At 31.8% G+C, this 22,220-nt stretch overlaps 1 protein-coding gene across 1 annotated transcript in view; it reads left to right on the top strand.

The window, feature by feature from the left end:
- The first annotated feature begins 7,955 nt into the window (after nt 1–7,955).
- LOC107448185 (uncharacterized) overlaps nt 7,956–22,220 on the top strand; it is a 44,567-nt gene continuing 30,302 nt past the window's right edge. Inside the window, exons 1-5 of the mRNA XM_016063300.5 lie at nt 7,956–8,296; nt 10,902–10,979; nt 15,661–15,828; nt 19,132–19,277; nt 20,987–21,046. Of these exons, the coding sequence (XP_015918786.3) occupies nt 8,245–8,296; nt 10,902–10,979; nt 15,661–15,828; nt 19,132–19,277; nt 20,987–21,046 (504 nt within the window). The 5' untranslated portion in view covers nt 7,956–8,244. The remainder of the gene's footprint in view (nt 8,297–10,901; nt 10,980–15,660; nt 15,829–19,131; nt 19,278–20,986; nt 21,047–22,220) is intronic.

The following is a 22,220-nucleotide window of genomic DNA, read 5'->3' as shown; positions in this document are numbered from 1 at the left end:
TTAAAATAAAATGACGGGTAACTCGCGAAACTTTACATCACGGTTAAATTTGGCACCGATATTTTTAGTTTTCATATATGGTTCCATATATGAAATGAGCCAATATCTGTTACAGTCATGTAACAAATTTTCATAAAATTTTTTATGAAAAAGTCCAAGCTGAAAAAGGACTTAAATAATTCATTCAAATTTCTTGGATCAAAACAACGGTAAGGGGGAATTTTATAATTTGACTCAATTAAAATAAACATCTTATCTAGAGAAGGTGGTTCATACGTTGGTTGGTTCTAATGCCACTTGCCACACGGGCAGGCCTGCTTGGTGAAACCGAGAAAAATTTAAGGCAGAGTGTGCGTTTCTTGTTTTTCAGTGGCGCCATGGCCAAGAATGGCCAAGAATTCGACTTCTGCCGCATCTTACGTCGCACCCGTTTATAGAGCTGACCCATTCATACATTCAATCATTCATCCACAGATCATAATTTTGACCTGAATCAGAGAACGATCGATCTCCAATCCAGTACCCCCAGAAGTTCAACATACGTTCTACACGCTTATAACTTTTAAATTTATGTATTATTTAAATGTAAATAATTAGAAATTATGTTAATTAAACTGCTAAAATGCTAGAAATATATGCATTAATATTTAATAAAGTTTATTAATACTCATTATTATTTGTGGAAATTCGTAAAAAAGTTCAAGAATGTTTTACAGTATAATCCCACTTTTTATCATAGTTTGTTTTTCATAAAATAAGAAAATATCGTACTATTCAGCATAAAAAGAATCAAGAGGTTTTTTTTTTTGGGTTTTGGTCGGTCATTAATAATAAAATGTGGTTCTTAACCAAAATAATTCCAAGTTTTTTTCTGATTTCTAATCCTTGTGATGTTTGCTGTGACATTGTAAAGTTATCTTAACTTAAAAGTTATCTTAATGTAAACCTTGTCCTTGTAAGTCATCATATCTTGTCCTTATTCCAAATGCAAGTATAATGATAGCCTACATACTATTGACTTAGGTATGACATTATGCGTTCCGGAAATGTTTGGAAAAAAATTAATGCTAAAATTTAGGCTGCATAAATTTATTATAATTAGTAAAATTGGAATTATTTCTGCAGTTTTACAAAAGACCAAAAATTAAAAAAACACACATGTCAATATTTAACAGGCCGGGTGGATGTAAGAAATAAAATGTCAAATTTCTTTGACCGAACCCTTTAAAATGGAGCCATTCGATATAAAAATAACATAATTCGAAAATATCAGAGCAACAAAAAAAATAATAATATATATATCCTATTCCCAAACGTCAAATTTTGAACAAAAATCATAATTTTGCTCGAAATATCGGACGTCATTTTTAGCTATAAAATCGGAATAGATAGGATAGTTGCAGAAATGCAAATCTAGGCTTATTTGGAAGATAATGCTTTCAACTGAAACTTTTATTTTTGGAATGTCTTTGTCTAACGAACAGATCTAAGAATAATTTGTATTTTTTCTGACGAACTCTCCGTAGAAAAATGATTTTTTTAGTAAAAAGAAAAATTGCATACAACTGCTAATTATCTATCATAAAATCGTTAAGTTAGAAGCCATAAACAATAATTTTTTTGTACCAAGATAGGCTCAAATGCCAAACTGAAAAAAAGAAAAAATGACTTTTGACCCGAACCAACTAACCACCATCAAATTTTGACCCTTCCTGAAGAATATTAACGAACTTTACGAAGAAAAATTATTTTCTAAGGAAAGAGAAAAACTACATACAATTGCTAATTATCCATCGTAAAATTGTTTAAGTAAGAAGCCATAAATAATATTTTTTTATACCAAGATAGGCATAAAATGCATAATTGAAAAAAAGAAAAATGTCTTCATTTCAAATAATATAATTGATAATATCATTGAAACAGAACATAGAGCCATAAAGTTACAAAAAAAGCAAATTTTGTATTCAAATTAAATTTAATACATATTAACTTTTAAAAGGAAAAAAGTTGGAGAATTAAAAGTTTAAAGATCATGAAGAAGTAACAATTTTTATTCTAGTTTCCTAACTATATTCTTTATCAATTTCCTGTTCATCATGTGACAATAGTTTTCAAGGCATTTTCATTTCATTTTCAAGATTTCTCCAATCACTTAAAATGAATTAATTGAGAATTTAAATATCACTAGAGGTTTAAAAACTTCATTGATACACTTAATATTTTTGCCTCTAATTTTTCCAAACTAATTTTAGGTCTTGTTACGGAGCTAATTTAACATTCAGAGCAATAAACTAAATTCTTAAATAGATGGTTGTAAGGAAAAAACAAATTCTTCTGAAGGCTTATCTCAGGAAACATGTTCCTGAAAATAAACATTTTTAGGGCTGGGATAACCTGGTTAGTAGGGGTTGAGCTTATGTCCAAAATGTCATGTGTTCAAACCGTGCCGTCTGAAGGCTCCCTGACCTTTGGGGGTACTAAACTGGAGATTGATCGTCCTCAGGTTCAGGTTAAATTTACAATCTGTGGATGAATGAATGTATGTAGGAATGGGTCCACCCTATGAACGAGTTGTGAAGTGTGTGACTTAGGTCGTACTCTTGGCAATAGATGGCACCACTCAAAAACAAGAAACTCACCCTCTACCTTAAAATCGCTTGGTTTCACGAAGCTGCTGCACAAGCTAATCGCTTGTTGGCGAAGTGGTATTAGAAACAACAACAACAACAATCCTTTATAGAGAGTAGAGGAATTATGGCACCTAAATAATATTTTGTTTTCATCTCTGGAGACTATTTTGCTTGGTGTAACAAATTTTATAAATACTAAGTATGATTACAATAAATATTTATAGTCTCCACGTGGAAGATATATTTTGGGTTTTGCAATTATCTAGAAACAGTTTTTTATCTAGAAATTATCTATAAACGTAGCAATTTTTTGGTTCATTAATTTTTTATTTGGTCTACTCATCATGAATCTCAGTTTTTTTTTCCACTGATTTTTGTTTAGGTGACATTACATTAAATCTTAAGAAATTACAAATTGAAAGTTCACACTTGATATTATTTTTAGAACAAAACAAATCTCAAAATAAAAATATGATGATGACACGAAAGGTAACGAATATTTTTCAAACAAATACTCTAACAAAAATACAAGTTCTAGATCAAATGTCAGTGCTGAAGAAGTGATGATTGCATTACATCTATTTTATTTCCTGACCCCAATTTCGTACTTCAAAAAATGTCAGTTTTGTACTACGTCAAGCAAGCATCAAAGGTGTATTGAATATCTTCTAGTTACCTCTTCTGTATGCTTTAAATTAGAATAAATTGATTTAGAATAATTTGATTTAGAATAATTTGATTCAGAATAAATTATGCAACGCTTATCCCTTAAACGGCTAATCGCAACAGTAATTTGATGATTCATATACATTATAAGACATTTATAATTTTTTTTTAAATTACCACCCTGCTAATAACATGTAGGACCACCTTTAGCCCTCAAAACTGCTAGCTCCCGCCGTGGCATTGATTCCACAAGGAGCTGATAGGTAGTCTGAGGTATTTGGTTCCAAGCGCTCACCAACTGGTCTTGCAATTCCTTCACATTGCGAGGGGGTAGCGTGACAGCACGAATTTGGTTTTCCAAGTAGGACCAAAAATGCTCTATTGGGTTAAGGTCAGGTGAATTTGGGGGCTAAGACATGACTTGAAAGTCACTGGAATGTTCCTCGATGATTCGACCCTTATGACATCGTGCATTATCCTGTTGGTAAACACCATCCCCCGCAGGAAAAACTGTTGCCATGAATGGGTGAACCTAGTCTGCAACTATGTTCAATTAGCTTACAGACGTCAGGGATTGTTCTAGGACAGGGGTGGCGAACTTTTATAGGCCAACGTGCCATTTTTTCTAAAAATTGTTCTAGTTAGGTCAAAGACAATAATTTTGACTTCGTGATTATTGGAAAAATAATAATACTAAATACTATCAAATCAAAACTCTTTATTTACATTGAAGAAAAAAAAACCTTTTGCCATGTCTTAAAACAACTTAAAGTAACATCAGTGTCTGTAACATTCTGTTGTTGCAGATTAGATGACAAATAACTTATATTAGGTTGTAAGATGTTAGTTTAAGCAGGATTGTTATTTTTTTTTTGCTAGTTATTTATAGTTAGCTTGTTTTTTATGGTTATTAATTGTTTTTTAGCATTAATTGTCAATTTTTTTATTAATAATTGTTTATTTTGTTCGTTTTTGTGAATTTTAATTTAATTGTTTCATATGCTTCATAGTGTAATAACAATTCATAGTGTAATAACAATTGTGATCGGTGGCGTGCCCAAAATATTGAGTCTCGTGCCATTCGTTCGCCATCCCTGTTCTAGGAGGATTATGGGTCCTAATGTGCCCCATGAAAACATTGTTCCTGGGCGAGAAGCCATGAAAACCTGAGCGAGCCCATTGTTATAGAGGGAGGGTGGTCATAATGTAAAGCTCTTCGGCGTATATTGTATTAGCATTATTGTTATTGTATTTAATATAGTAGAATAAAATTATAAAATAACTGAATTTAGATATTTTATCGCAATATAAATTTGATATAGCAATATATATTTAGATATAGTAACATAATATTTGAATTTATCCTATGGTATTTGCCCTGAGGAGTGAAAACCTGTGGATAACTTCTTTCATTCGTCGAAACTAAACGGATATTTCCTATGCGAAATGATAACTTATGAAGATATGACATTTTATTCTTTTCGATTTTCGACATTTTTAATATTTCATTTATAATTCATATATAATAATGAATAGATCTTACAGCTGAACTTCAAAATTTTATATTTTATTTTATAAACGCCGTTGAATTGCCGACCCAATTTCAGTTTTAATAAATTCCTGTTGAAGAATAATTTAAATGACTAGTATTTTATTTAAAAACGCTGAACTCACAGGCAATTTAAATGGAAAATATTAATTGCAAATAACATACTGTAAATACGCAGTAATATATTAACAGAAATATATTAACTTACCAAAAAGTAAAATAGTGTCTTCTTCAGAAATACTACTTCTAATAAGATTATCTTTTAATTCTCCTTTATTCAAAATATTTAAACACATAATCGCAAGTAAAAATTAAATATCCAACAAAACGTAAAGACGAAGAGAGAACGGCGTCTGTTTCTGTTTGGAGACTATCAGAAATTTTAATATTTTGTCGTACATACCTCAATTAAAATAAAAAAAATTTATAAAAGAAAGCATAAAGTTTTAATTTACACAAGTTGTTCCGTCATAACGTCATAGCAACTGAAAATCCACATCGTTTTCTTTTTTTAATATATCGAGACAAACTCTAGCTTATAGCTCGCACACAATTAATTATGGAATCTCTTCTTATCAGTTTATGTTGCCACTCACAAAATCATGCTTGAGCGAGAAAAAAAAACTTAATAAGTATCGCTTGAATATTAAATATCTGCAGCTCAAGTTCGATTTAACGCACAGCAAATATTTGACTCGAACAGATATTATGTATTCAACTCAAGTTGAGTTCAAAAACTTCACTCTTTTTTGGGAAGGGGAATTAATTCATTCATTTTAAGAGTGAGTAAATATCTATTTTACGTGTGCAATTTTGTTGAACGAGAAACACTTGTACCTATCGTGATAACTTGTGTGTATGTTAGCTGACATCCGTGAGACATGCTGTATGTAGGAGTACCGTATTTAGCCAGCGACAGCGTGATACCTTTTCATGACCGGTTCCAGGGGTGATTATGAGCCCAAGTCAAAATTACGGAAAATTTCTTGAGTTAAAAAAAAAAAAAAACAGTTTAAAATGAAAAATTGGAAAAAAATTTAAACAAGGTTTTTTTCCTTTTTCTCAATATTTCTTAGTTTACTTAAAATATGTTTAAAATTTTACACATACCTATACCATTTACAAATACCTATGATGACCTGGAGAAGTAATTAAAATTTACAAATATGTCTTTCCTTCTTGAATTTATGATTATAACAACTATTTACCGATAAAAAATGAATATTAATCATGAATATAAGCTTATACAGTATCTCTATGGCTCTCCCTTACAAACAAATAAATTAAACTGTGTTTTTAAGTTCCACCTTTGAAAATTTGATTTCCGGAAACTTCTGTGATGAATGATTTTTTGAAACGTCTGGATCTTCGATCTCCGGAAACTTCCGGATCACTGCTAGCGAAAATTCCGGAAATCCGGAGCACAATCAGCCCTGCGGTTCAATCTACTTTTAACACGTTGAGCGCCACGCTAATTTTACATGACTTGCCCTTCTGGCCACGGTAAATAACTACAAACTAAATTTGAAAACATTAGATGGATTTTGCTATCTTTTTTTGATGGTTTATCATAACATATCCATACCTGCCAACTGTCACTCTTTCCGAGAATGGATTTTTAGAGTGGTAGTAAAACAATAAACGAAAAACTATCTGACTCAATAATATATTTATATTATGGTCCCTTTGAAATTCGCTTGTGCAAGGATTGTTATGCTTTTATATATTTATTATAATTATTTATATGAAGTGGTGATCAAACTCATTTATAATTATCATTATAATTCAAAAAGTTAATTGGAATAACCTGAGTATTGCTACCACTTTAATTATGAAAATAAAATCTTCCGGAAAATCCGGAAGAGTTGGCAGGTATGCATATCTGTTAAAAGTGGTGAATTATACAAGCCTACGAATTGTTTAAAAATAGTGGTGGATAAAAATCTACTAAATTGAATTTATTAAACCAAGAATCACAATAATTAAGTAAATTTTGAATAAATTTTCAGCAATTCCATAAAAGAGTGTAAATTTTATAGTTATATATCATGTTATATGCTGTCAGCCAGCTGTTTTTTGCTGCCTATGTGAAAGGTCAGTGTCAGCAAGCGGTGGCAGACGCAGCCTAAATGTAATTTCAGTGTCAGCGACCGGTGGTTGACGCGGCGCTCAACTTGTTAATTGCCACTGCCTAACATTCAAATGACCTGTATTAGGTCAATACACAAACCTCATAAACGTAACACAGGAGCTCAGCCATCTTCTCGATTGTGTTCAAAATTTCAAGGCTACAGAGTTAAACATTGATAGTCGTAAATTCTCACGCCGGTTATTAAGCAAAATATAAAAAAAATTAAATTTTAAATGCGCTTAATATGCTTTGTAAGTCTATTTCTATATCATTTATAATGCTTGCAACATCTCCAAATATAATGTTTTGTAACACTTTGATTACAAAGTACGACCATGGATTACATAGCTTACCAACATGCAATGTGCATACTTCTTTGCATAGTGCACCGTCCAGTGACATCACTGCAGGGCGTGGTAATTAATAGTTTTGAGAAATAGCAATTAATAGTCTTGCAGTTAATATTTTAATTAAAATTGCAAAAGCAATCAAGTCTGTGAGTAAACAACATTAAAAAAAAATATATATTTTTTTATATCTATTACATTGTTTAATTCAAAAAGAACTGTATTTTTCTTACTTATTCAACTAAACATTATGTAGGATTTAAAGTTAAAATAAAAACAGCTTCTTGATAATTCTTCGTGAGAATTATTTTAAGTCGAGTTCTTTTTTACATAAACAAGAAATCAAAGGTCACAACTAGCGATATAAAGCTTTCTTCGCTCAACTTTAAACGTCTGATTTTAAGTAATAAGTACTCGTTTTACGTATGCATATTAAAATATTGATAATTATAAATACCTAAATGTAAACTATTGTACTAACGTTTAGAATTTTATCAAAAATACTTTTTTTTCGAATCTTTACCCTCTCAAGAATAAAATGTTAGTGTAATATATTTTTATTCATTTATTTTTTTAAAGATTGTGGGTAATGATAAAATTAAGATTCAAAATGCGATAGATATTTCGTACTTATTTACAATGAATAACGAAAAAAATAGCTTATTATAATTTTTTCTAGATAAACTTATTGATTGACTGCTTTTAAAGTCTATATTCAAATTCAAGGGCGTTATAAGAATATTCTATCTGAAGTAAAAGTACAATGACACGTATACTATATGTTTCTGCTTATAAAGGGAAATTATAATTGAAGGCTGTTTCATTTTAGAATGTAAACTATCTGCACTACATTTTAAGTTTTAGTAGCCATTTTTGAATTAATATCATATGAGTAACTTCTAAACAGAAAGCAAAGGTATCATGCAGTTAATGATTTGGATAACCATATTTTGGTGTATCATATCCTCTCTGGGTAAGTGTTTTATTTATTATACATATTTTCTCTTTGTGTTAATAAGCTGAGTGAGTGCCACGTCAGTTATCGATGATCGACACTGAAATTTCCGTTTATACCGCGTCAGCCACTGGTGACTGACACTGTCAAATATGGTTAAAAAAAACTAAAACATTCACATTTGTTTTAAGTATTTAATGAAAATTTACTTAGTTTTTATTTATTACTAATCAAAGTTTTATTTATTTCAATCTGATGATTGTGTTCTTCGCATTGAGATACCACAATCCGAGAGCGCTTCTAAGCAGCGAGTGGCACTGAGAGTGTTCAGCATTAAAAATAAAATATAAGATAGAGTAATGACTTTAAAATTAATAGCATAAGATTTTATTTGGTTTTTATTTATTTATTTGGATCCTTTTTAATGTGTCCAATATTAGTTTATTGTCTATCTTCGCAATAGAACTACGTTCACGGGCTATTGACAAGAGTCTTAATCTAAAGTGACTCTATTTTACTCAAAATGAGATTGATATTTCCAATTCGTAATGTAAGGACTATTGAGTTAAGTTTGAAGGCAGCAATTTTTGTTCTGTTTTACCAAACTTACTTTATTAAATTATAATCCCACATTAATTTAAATATTTAGTTTATTTATATATAGTGGTGGAAAAACCATTTTAAATTTGATTCAGTATTCCAAATATTTTTTGTTTTTTATTTTGTACATTTAACGTTGCTTTTACTGTTACTGGTTTCATGGGTGAAAGCCCTTATATAGCAAGACGGAAAAGAGAAAAACCTGGTACGTAAAACATTTCATTCCAGCATTTTTTTCGAAAAAATGAAATATCTGTAACTATCAAGATTTCTTTTATATTTCTGGCATATATATAAAACTGCTTCTTTTCCAAGATAAAGTAGATATTGTTGAAAAATTTAAAAAAAGAATAAGTAAACTCCTCCCCAAAACTAGCTATAACTGAAATGGTTTTACTACCAGCCTTTCCTCTTCTCCGTCTCGCTTTCACCCCTGACTGGTTTACGTCGCACAAGAGCTGCTTGCACTAGAGCCTCAGAGATGCCAACTGCTCCGGACGCGCCGAAATAATTAAAAAAGCGGTAAATAACTACAATGTAAATTTTGCAAATATTTGACTATTTTTGCTTGCTTTTTAAGAGGTATAGCATGACATAAGTACAATAAAGTGGTGAATTATATAAGCCAACGAATTATTTAGAAATAGTGGTGGATAAAAACCTACTAAATTGAATTTATTAAACCAAGAATCACAATTGATAAACTACCACTTGAAAATATATATTTGGTGTCCGGAGCAAGTTGGCATCTCTGGAGCCTCTGAATTAGACAGGCCGACTTATCATTTATTGTTGGAGCAAAGAGCTAACATAAGCACAGCGAATAAATTTTTTCAAGTGGTAGTTTATTAATTGTAATTCTTGGTTTCATAAGTTCGATTTAGTAGATTTTAATCCACCACTATTTCTAAACAAAGCATTGGCTTATATAATTCACCACTTTATAGTACTTATTACATGCCTTACATTTTTAAATGCAAGCAAATGTTGTCAACTATTTGCAAAATTTACTTTGTAGTTATTTACCGTTTTTTAAATTTTTTCGGCGTGTCCGCAGCAGTTGGCGTCTCTGTAATAACATAACGAATACTAAAATAACGTTAACTTGCGAACTCGTTTGCTCCAATATTGCTTGATAGTGCAGCTCTGATAGTATAGGAGCCTTAGCTTGCACTTACAATGGCGACGGTCTGGGAAACATCGCTGTGGAGGATCCGAAGACACATCATCATAATCTTATTCCTCTGCAAAGGGGATGTCTCCCCTACTTTGGTAGCCCGACAACCGTTGCGCGAATTCGAGCACTTCACTGTAGAACAGTTTAACGAGAACTGATACCGGACATCCTCGATCCCTATTTAGGCTGATCAAAGTTTTCAACCACCCGCACACTGACCCTCAGCAAGTGATGCTTGATGTTTCCGACTGGGAACCGTGCTACTACGGGACTCAGTTATCGTTGCTATGGAACTACTCTCACGGACAATTGACAACCGTCTTAAATGGCACTATTTTATTCTAAACAAGAGATTTATATTTCCAATTCGTAATGAATTGACAATTGAATAACATTCGAAGGCAGGAATATCTTATTTGTTTTGCAAAACTTGATTACTATTATATACTTAATTAATAACTACTATCATACATTTGTGTAGATGTTTCATTCACTTTTACGTAACTGTGAATAAAACCATTTAAATTTGATTCAAAAACCTTAATATTAGCAAGAAAAAGCTTAAATTTTGCGAGCAACAGAAATATAAATTTAAAATTTAACAGAAAATCCGTAAAAATTGAAATTTTGATAATAAACTGTGACGATATCAAAATAATGAAAGTCTGGTTTAAGAAAGTACAACATAAAATAAGAAATTACTAGCTTCCATTTTTTTCTCGCAACTTCGGATTATTCTTTGTGATGGTTGCAATATTAGAATTAATTTTACAGTAAGTAGTCATTTTAACTTTGCGAACACATTATATTTATTAGATACCCCAATAATTGTTACTTTGATTTTAGATATTTTAAAAACAAAGGCTCAAGAATGTCCAGCTGATAGAGATAAGCCATGGTCTTATGACCCCAACTTCCCAAATGGTGAGAAACTTTTTTATTTAAATTGTGACATAATTACTTTCCTACTACGTAATCCTGCTGCAATTTGTTTCATTTTGATATTTTAAAAAAACCTTTCAGCATTTGAAACTTAATAGTTTATTCTTGATTCACCTTAATTTATCAATGCACTAAGGTTTAAGTTACTAACATAAGTAAAACAGAATTTGCCATGATGCGTTTCTCTTGCCGTATGACATCCTTTTTACCCTTTCCGTTGCAATGTAGCCAGGTTGGCAATACTAATTCAACAATTGTTACAAACTATTGGAGATGTAAAACTAATTTCTTACATACGTTTAACACCCACTATTCTATAAACAGCAAAGAGCTAAAGTCTGTCACTTTCCTAAGAACGTAGGGTTTAAGGTTCCACTTGTTAATGTCGTGCCTGACTAAAATTTTTAATCGATTTTAGATGTTCTTAACAGGGTTTAAAAATGCATGCATGTAGTATTAGAAACTATTGATAATGTGAAACAACTGAATGTGTGGAATGGACTTGATTAAAGATTAGTAGTTAGTAATAAAATTGGTGTAAGAGATTGCAAGTAGTGCAAAAATTCATTGTAAATAAAGAAAATGATTAATGAGTTATTTTTCTAATTTCGTGTATTTTTCATAGTATTATGAGTAACAATTTTAAGTTAAAATGTTTAATATCCAGATGGAACTGGGATAGCTGGGTTGGTAGGATGTTGGACTCGTGTTCATGAGAAAGGGAGTTCAAATCTACCAGGGCGAAGAATCCCTGTGTTTTAAATGAGGACTGGTGTAGGTTAAATCTGTTTGGGCCACAAAGTCCTCCAATTTCTCATAACAAATCAATATATCTGGGAGGGGCTGGTATTGAGTGGTTGGTAATGCACTGGACTCATGTCCAAGAGGACGTGGGTTCGATCCCCGGCGACCGAAGACTCCCCGTGTAGTAAAATGTTGACTGATGCACATTAAATCTGTCGAGTCTCAAAGTCCTCCATCTTCCCATAAATAATCATACTTCCGGGGAGCTGATCCAGGGTTTGCTTTGTCTTTTGGATTGGTTCATGGCCATAGATGGCGCCACTGAAAATAAGCACCCACTGCCATAAAAATTCGCTTGGTTTCAAGCAGGCATGCTAATATTGGCAAGTAGCACACAACAACAATCCTCGGGTACTTTTTGTGCTAAACCTATTGTATTCTTTAGAACTTTTAAATCTTAGCACTCCTAATTTTTCGAAAGAAAAAATTGAAACTGAAAGAAAATGGAAAGAAAAAATTGTTTTTATAAATAAAAGAACTTCTCACAAATATCGTCAAAGCATGCGAGTTGACATTACATTTGAGGCAAACATTTATAAACAATCTAAAGCATTATCTTTCCATGGGTTTTATATCTTCATTCTGAAAATAATATTTTTTTCCCGCTGAATTATAATAATCACCTTTTATTGCCAAACTCAGACATCATCTTACTCATTTATCTCGAAAATGATTTTATCTTGAAATAAATCTTTTTTTGAATGACACTAATAAAAAGTATATTTCAAAATGTCATCTAACATTTAACCATAAAAATGCAAATGAACTATTATTTTTTTTTAAAGATAAATGCGTGATGAGACAACAAGATAATAAGTTCTCTCTCTCTCTCTCTCACTCTCCCTTTTGGAGGTCTGAATTCGAAGAATTTTAATCCGAAGCCCACCTGAGTCTAAGATGCAAATAGATATACTTAAAGCAAGAGTCCGCCCGAGATATGCGTTGGATAAAGGCCGAAAGTCGAGGTCTCGAAACTCGGCCTTTGTTGTTGTTGTTGTTAATTTACGTCGCACTAGAGCTGCACAATGGGCTATTGGCGACGGTCTGGGAAACATCCCTGAGGATGATCCGAAGACATGCCATCACAATTTTGATCCTCTGATGAGGGGATGGCTCCCCCGTTTCGGTAGCCCGACGACCTGCACTCGAAGTCGAGCACTTTACGGTAGCACAGTTTAACGAGGACCAATACCGCACACCCTCGGTCCCTGCGCAGACTGATCCAAGTGGTCACCCACCCGCACACTGACCGCAGCCAGTGATGCTTGACTTCGGTGATCTACTGGGAACCGTGTCTTAACGATCAGTCCACTGCGGGACAACTCGGCCTTTGAAATCTAAACAAGGAAATTAGTCATTCAAACCTTTTTTATCACTAATCTCTAATACAAAAAGCGAAGGGAAAAATCTGGAAATGAACGTGAAAGTGAAATACCGAAGAAGAATTTTCAACAGAAACCATAAATTTTTTTTATTATCATCTATAACGTTCCCAATCAGAAGAAATGTTAGTATACCGTTGTAAATTTTTGAATGCATAGCATTGTCAAATCCGTAACCTTGCAATTTTGAACCCAATTCAGAAGACAAGGGAAATCATGGATCAAGTTTTGGAGAAAATTTGCCTGCACAGAGGACTTTTCAGGTGGAACTAACACGCATTTGCGTTATATGGAGAGAAAAACTACGAAAACCTCCCTCGGTAAACCTGATGGCAAGGGGACTTTGACTCATGATCCGTTTACCTCTAAGGATATTTTACGTCAGCAATGTGGTCGGTACAAAATGGGGGCAAAATTCGTATCAACCAACCATTCCTGGGATTCGTACCCGGGTCATTTCTGTTCAGTGCGTTGTGGAAAATGCTTAGCAAGCATAATGAAAAAGTCATCTTTTAACTAATCAGAAATTTTATTAAGCAACAAAAATCATAACTTAACTTAAACATCATAAAAGAAAAACAATCCTCTCCATAACATGAGGTAACGAATTCAATACATACAGTCATGAAAATCAAAAGAAACAAACTCCAAATCCAATCTTGATTTGTTATATATATACAAAATAACAGTTGCATAATAAGGGTACTTACTCACTCAAAATTAATACTATGCAAATTCTGTCTTTAAACTATTTTTAAATGATGGTTTTTCCAATGGTTTTTCGAACTCCTGATCTCTGACTCTTACTCGAACCTTGTTCATTGAAATTCATAGTCTGACAATTTCATTGGGAGGCGAGCGCTCCTTACCCTGAGTCACCATGATCCCCTACTGCATTATGAAAAATTGTCGTATTAAAGAACTAAAAAGAAAAAATGGTAGAAAGTAGTAAAAAAATTATGAAAATTTTAACCCGCCTGAAACCTTTTTTCAGTTAAAGAGTACGCTCAACCAGTCGCATCATTACTCACTACAAATCCTTACAAGGGCTTAAACCATAAAATTTTTAATTTATTTATAGCTTATGTTATAACGTTTAGAATACAGACGTAATGATTTTGCCTTTTAAAGCTTATTGAGCTTTTTTTTAAACCTTGCGCATTTTTTTAACCATTTTCAGCATTTTTTTAAAGCCTGAACTAAAAATTTATAAAAAAAAAATTGTAATGCAGTTTCTTAAAGGAAGCTATCAGTATTTTGTTTGTAGTACGAAATTCAAATTCTTTCATGTCTCCATATAGATTCGTCATATGCCGGGTTGCGTTTAAGATGAAAATTCAAATGTTTTCAAATAATTTCACACGGAAAAATAACTTATAAAATTTACAATGCAAATAGTTATTAATTTGATCGATAAATCAACTTATGTGTTTAAAAATATTGCCTTACATCTATTCTATTTTCTTAAGTTTACAACATTTTAAAATATTAAATGTTCAAAATTTTATTAAAATTCTCACTTTCATGCTTCAAATGTATGTAATTAGAGGCGTTGAAATTATAGTTAATTTTTTACTATTAATTGATTTATCATTTATTAAGAGAAATTTAATTGCCTTAAAATTTCTTGTTTGTTGTGGTCGATTAGAGGATAATTATTTTAGTAGTAATATATTAAATAGAAAAATATTGACTACATAAGAAGTTCTTTAACCCTTTCTAAAGCCGTGGTAAGTATACTTACCACCAATTTTTAAGTCTATGGTGAACTTTTTTACCACTTTAATTTAGGTTTCCATTTGTTAATAACTTCAGCTTTCTTGAAGTGCGTTTGAATAAAATTGGCAACCATTTGTTAGGTTAAGAAAACGTATAAAAGTTGTAAAATGCATAATTCCTTTTTAAGTTAGTAGCATTTATAAAATTTATTTTATAAATAAAGAAAAATAAAAGTCAATGAGTAATATATGGTCGTGTTAAATATATTTACCACCAAAGAAATGGCATTTTTATAAACTAAATGAGTTTTTTTTCTTATACCAATTACCATACCCTCCAACTGCTACGGAATTTCCGTAGTTTCAGAAATCTTCTTTTCAGACGGTAGCAAAATTAATGTCTTAATATTTAAAAAAATTAATTTTAGCGTAACTTGTCCACTATTACTTATAAAAGTGCAGGCCATATGGCTAGATTCTTAAGTTCTGATAAAAGTTTTATGAGAGATCCATTTGCTTTAAAAATTTCTACTTTGGTTCGCTACCACTAGAAAGAATTATTTTCAAATTCCTCATAAGTTGGAGGGTATGCCAATTACTATTCTTACCACAATTTCAATTCCATAAGTACATTAATTTACCTTTGCTAGAAATAAATGACCCATTAAACGGTTAATAATTACTTATCCCTTATTTTATTAAGAATAATTAACTAAATATGATTAGTATAATTATGTGGCTATGCATTTATTTCACTAGGACCTTCTAATTGGAGTGCTAGATACCCTGATTGCAATGGCCAAAGCCAATCACCAATCAACATAGATACAAGCAAAACTTCAAAGGCAAAAGGTCGTCAGAACTTGAGGCTTAATGGCTACGAGACTCCTATTAACAATGTGGAGATTGAAAATAATGGACATACAAGTAAGATAATTATCGAAAAGACACAAGCAACGAATTATATAGTAGGGGCAGCCGTTGCACCTTGGGACAGTTTGTAAACAAATAGTTTTATTTTCACTTGGGTAAAGATTATGATAGAAATGTAAGCAATAACTTATTTCTTACCATTTAAAGAATTTATTAACTATCATAAAGTTAAAAATATATTATTCTATTAGGAAGTAATAAATTACTTTTTACAACCTTGGACAGTATCCCAAGATACATCACCATGTTATACTTTGGGATGCTGGGTATTGTTCCCTGGCACTTAATGAAACAGATATCGCAAATAAACTTTAACACGTTAAATGTCATGGAGGTCACCGGTGACCGGCACTGAGCTTGCTCGTAGCACCATGGGGGTCACCGGTGACCGACGAAGCCAAGATTATTAGAAACACATAATTCGAGTAAATTTTTAATTTTTTTTATATTATTATCATTACTAAAATGGTTTGAAGAAGTTAATGCAACATAGAGCACACAAAAGTATTTTTATTTTTATACACAGAGATTCCAACTTGTTTCGGACAGCGAATAAATATTTTCAAGTGGTAGTTTATTAATTGTGACTCTAGGTTTAATAAATTCAATTTAGTAGATCTTTATCCACCACTATTTCTAAACAATTCGTAGGTTTATACAATTCACCACACTTCTTTTATATACGTCATGAAAAATCTTATAAAAAAGTAGCAAAATCTGATATTTACAAATTTAGTTTGCAGTGATTTACCGTGATCAGACGGGCAAGCCATGTAAAATTAGCGTGACATTCAACGTGTTAATATACGTAAAATGCAAAACATTATGGAAAAAAGGCTTATTTATTTACCAGATTAGTTCAGAAACATGTCATATACATTGAAATTCACAGGGAACTTGTGTGATTGCTTCTGACGAACTGAAGGCCTTGTTTTTGAGGGTGTAGGAAATTTACATATTATTTCTTTTTCATCTATTTCATTTCTTATTTTTTTCTTTTCATTTCATTATTCCCGTTTTAACACGTTCACTCCGGGGAGACCCACCGGTGGGTCACGCTAGATTGTTTCATCTTGGCGGCGCCCCAAAGTAAAAACTGGTAACAAATAAATTTCATTTTTTAGTTTTTTCCGGGAATAATAAAAATCCATAACTACCAATTGTTTTAAACGGATGCAATTTTTTTATTGAATTGCTTCTTCGCTGAGATAAATTTCCTTACAGTGGATTGTTATTGTTGAGAATAGATTAACTCCTCCCGAATATTATCTAATATTGAAATAGTTCTTCTACCAGTATTTTCTCTTTTCCCGTACCAGTATTTTCACTTTTCCCGGCGTGAACGTGTTAAACAGCACAAGATTTCGTTCATTCCCGTTTTGACAATTTAGTCCCAAGGTCCATTGAAAAAGACAAAAACATAACCTGTAAAAGTGTTTGCGGTTAATAATTCAAATTAACTAACCATACTATTACATAGAATACAGTCAAGAGTTCAATACACTATCTAAATATTTAACGCTAATTAACAAGGACAAAGTGGAAAAAAGATGAAATAATAATTTACTTTTCTAAGAAAAGTTTTTCCTTTTATTCTCTACTGCCGACAAAAATCATTTTAAAGTTGCTTAGCTGCTCTACATTAGTGGCTGAGGGAGCAATTATGTCAAATTAGTTTTGTTAGTCGTAGTCGCCAGTAGATGGTAGGGCTATGCTGTTCGTCCCACTGTGCAACGCTATTCCCTATATAATTCTATGCCACCTGATTCAATGCGTAAAGAAAATATTAAAATTGAGACTCCCATTTTCTAAATCGACCAAATTCTTCTTTCTATTAATATTATTATTACCAAAAGCAACATTTTAAGCTTATAGGTATATAGCGCTATAAATCATTGGAAAGATTGAAAACAATGGATATACAAGTAAGGTTATTTTCCAAAAGAACCAATCAATGAATTGTATCGTATTATAATTCTTTACCCATTAATTATATGAGTACAGAAAATTTATTTATGTAAATTATTAAATTTGATTAAGTAAATTTGATTAAGTTAAAAATTAAGTAGAAAAGCATAAAATCTATTATAGATTTAGATACTCAAGAGAAAACTTCCGTTAGAATGTAAGTTAGCATGGCTGCTATCAGTAAATGAAAGGTTTTAAAGCCAAAATTAAGCTACATAGAAGCTTTAGTGTAGGAGTGGGATGAAATATTTAGGATAATTTCGTTTTTAAATGTTAGATATTGAAAGAGTTACTGATGTCATTGTATGAGTTTAAAAAGTTCAAAAAGTTTTTCAATATCATGATATTTCACTACATTACTATTTGAAATCATTTTATGAAGACAAAATAAAAAGTTTGTATGTTCAAACTAAATGTAATTTTCTCCCTTTTAGCAAATACTTCATAAATCTAGCTTAGCATGATTTGGATCAGCCAACTACTACGCTTTTTACAAAATATCTAGTAGAGTGGTGGGCACATAAAACTTAAAAACTTCAGAATATCTGCTTATAATTTAAAAGCCTTATCCCGCATTAACTGAAAATAAGAGGCATGCTACATGAACTCTTAGATCATTCACATGTGGTGGTAAGAAAAATAACTTTTAAACAAATTTTCAAAAGCTACCATTTGAAGAAATTTTCCCTAAAAGTATAGTCCGCAGTCCAGCATAAATTCAAGTAAAATGTATTTATTTGTTACATAGCTTATTGTTAGTTATTGAGATTCTGCGAACTCTATATTTTATTTAAAAGGAGCATTTTGTCTTTTCTTTTGAGTTACTATCACGAGAAAAACTCTCACTGGAAATCTTAACCGGAGAAAAAAATAAAAACTGGCAGAAAAACTGTTTTATTTCTAACTTGTTTTGAAGAAGAGGAAAATATCTTGATTCTGATAACTTAAAAATTGAAATAAAAAAGAAACAGAACTTCTATCTAGAGAATAGATGCTAGTAAAAGTATCATAATGTTATCTTTTTATTGTGTGATAAAAAAAATATTGTTTGTAAGCAATTGCACATAGAAAAAAATGCATTCCATATCTGGCATGCACATTTAATTAATTGTCAAAACTGTAAAGCATAAAATTTACTATATAATGCTGGTCATAGATATTTTATTTCTCCAGAAAACAAGTAAAAAAACAAATGCTTTTACTATCAGTTATTTTCCCTGTGGAAATCTTTCCCGTACCGGTAATTCAATATATCTATCTTATGTTCTTAATAAAATATGTAGCTGTGTGACTATTTAAATTTATAAAAATGTCTCTTTTACATTTTAGTCGCGATTACACCAAGAGATGGTACAAGACGATCACTGGATCTCGACAATGTTAATTATAGTTTGGAAAGCTTTCACTTTCATTGGGGTAACCTTTCAACTAAAGGCTCGGAGCATGAAATCAACGGACGCAAGTACGCAATGGAGGTAAGCGTATGAACTGACGAAAGGAAGTATAAAAGGTTACTTTTTGAAATTGTATTTGTTTTTATGAGCTTTGGACAAATTCTGGTGCTTTTCATCATCACAATATGCTTGTTACCTTTTTGGATGCCTTGCCCATTATGTTTGAACAATCAAACTCCTAAATTCTATTTTCTTAGTAACTACTATTGTACATTTTAAGATTTCGCTAAATTCTTTGAGGCCTTCTGGTGTTGCCATGGATTGCCACCAACCTTTTTGAATCCTCTTTTTCTTTTGATGAGAGGTCACGTGCTTGCACTTAGAGTCTATAGTATTCTCCGGATGCCCCACGACGGGGGCGGGACGGGGTTAAGCTTTGATATAAGAAATAAAAAAAATGGATGCATCGTTTGTGAAGAATTTTTTACAACTTATTTTAAATTAACTATCTATCGTAATTTGCCTCGGAAGTTGCAGGTAGTGCTGCTCTTAAACCCCTTAACTTGTGCACTCGATTTAATTCGAGCGCGCTAAACTGGCTAAACTGTGCACACTCGAGATAATTCGAGGGGCGTTGTATTTTATGCTGCTATAATTTTTCACACTCGAATATAATCGAGAATTGAAAATAACAATGTGTTTTTTAACATAAAGTGTTTTTTTTGTACATTAAAAAAATTGATATTTTTGGCCGGTTTTTTTTTTTCAAAAAATTTGTGTGCAAAGGGATTATTGTTACTCGGCGGACACCTGTCAACCAAAATCATATTACACGGATAACTTACATATGGAGCTTTACGAGAAAATTTTAAAAAACTTGTAGTAGTAAATTTTTTTTTTGTATATTTTTTAGACAGAGTGAATAACCATACTTACGACAGTTATAACAAACATCAATCAGTAGATCCTGGTAATCAGGAATGTTTTCCTTAAAATGATACTAGAAATAAATTGTTTTATTATCAGTTATAAAATAATTTATTTTATTTTATAACCGTTGTTGAACAGCCGAACCAATATCTTGGGAACCAATTTCTTGGGTTTACGACTACTAATGATCAATTCCTCAGCCTTGTAATTTTGTATCCAACCCAGAAGACAAGTGAACTCTACGATCAAGTATTGGGAGAAATTTGCTTTCATGAAGGACTTTTTGATATAGCTAACCGTCATTTGCGATACATAGAGAAGAAAACCATGAAAACCTCTCCGGTTAGCCTGATGGCAAGTGGAATCTAACTCATGATCCATCTACCAATGAGGATATTTTACATCAACGAGCCGGGTGCGGGCCCGATGTGATTCGAACCCGGCTCACCTCATTGGAAGATGGGTTTTTATCCTGTGTTTTTATCCTGTCTTTTTATCCAACGTTTTATCCCCTGAGTCACCATGGCTAACTTTTCATGAATGTAATAATCCTAGACAAGAAATAACAGTTGGTGATAAGTTATTGCAAATATGGATAATTGCACTAAGAAGCAAGTTTTACACTTAGCACTTCGAGTACTATTAGAACTATTGTGAGTACTAAATTAAAATACATAATGCAGTAATTTTATTGAACAGTTAACAATAAAAAATTTAAGTGGTTATTAAATATGAACAAAAGAATTAAATTTCAGAGTTGGTCGTAAAAAAATGCACTGGAATGCAAAAGGTTCAGAATTTTTACATACATCATAAATATTTGGAAATTTTGTATTTAAATTTGTTTTATTTCTCAAAAGGCTCACTTCGTACACAGAAACGATCAAGGTGAAATTGCCGTCGTTGGAGTTTTCTTTGAAGTAAGTTTTTCATAAAATATTAAATGTTTAACATAATTATTCTTTACAAATAACTGTCGCTTATTTTTGTATAAATTATTATCAACGGTTATGTAATGAGACAAATTACTACATTCAAATCACAAAACTTTTACTTTTGGCTCGCAAGCACTGTTTTCTGACAGCTGACTTGGATCAAGGAGTTATTAAATCAAAGACTATACAACCCTTTTGTCAAGGCAATCCGTTCCGCAGTACTGATCGTCTCCGAGTTTCAACACAGAATGAACCTGTATTTGGCATCAGTAACTGCCAAAAAGGGCGTATAGTATCCGATCTGTCTCGTCAGCTATTTGCAACCACGGGTAATTTCAAAGCAAACCTTCTACCGAAGTTTGGGAAATATTACTCTAGATGCTAGCAGGCATGTCAGATATGTTCTGCTCACGGCAAATCAACAGCGATTAGTCTGGAATAGAAAACATACAAAGTGGATATTATCATATTCTGTGATGTTTTCCGATGAGTCCAGGCTTAGCTTATACTCTGATTTACATCAAATTTTAATTTAGACAACGCCATTAAGCGACACAGTTGCATGCGATAGTGCCGCTTTCACCCCTGATACCAAACATGTAATATCACGGTTTATAATTGCTTCAGGAAGAAAAAAAAACTTAGTATTTATGAATGGCATTGTTCATACAATATCATACCTGCCAACTTTTAATCCTTTCCATTATAATTTTTCCCAGTGGTATTAAAATGGAACTAAAACTTCAATTTTAAGCAAACAAATACGTTGTATTTGAGAAACTTAGGTTGACAACCATGATAGTAACGCATATTTATATATGTGCTTAATTTTTGTGAGAATAGTGGTGATCAAAATCATTTAAAAATTAAATTTATAAAAGAAAAAATAGTATATATTTACTACCACTTTAAATATGAAAATAAAATCTTCCGGAAAATCCGAAAGAGTTGGCAGGTATGTAATATTTAGTTTAACCCTTTGGGGCCGACTGTCACAAATACGTGACAGCATAAAACCGTATCAATCAGGTTAAAAATATAAAACTGGTAATCAAAGTATTTCTTTAGCAGTTTATTTGTGGGCGGAGTAATAATTGTTTGATTTATTTAATTCACCAATCCTTTGTTCAAAATAAAACTATTTAGTTATACTTTGAAT

Source organism: Parasteatoda tepidariorum, chromosome 5 (genome assembly GCF_982258835.1).
Source record: "Parasteatoda tepidariorum strain Cologne lab strain chromosome 5, Ptep-v5.0, whole genome shotgun sequence".
Taxonomy (NCBI): Eukaryota; Metazoa; Arthropoda; class Arachnida; order Araneae; family Theridiidae; genus Parasteatoda; species Parasteatoda tepidariorum.
Note: the sequence above shows the minus strand (reverse complement) of the source record. Positions and strands in the feature narration are given on the sequence as shown.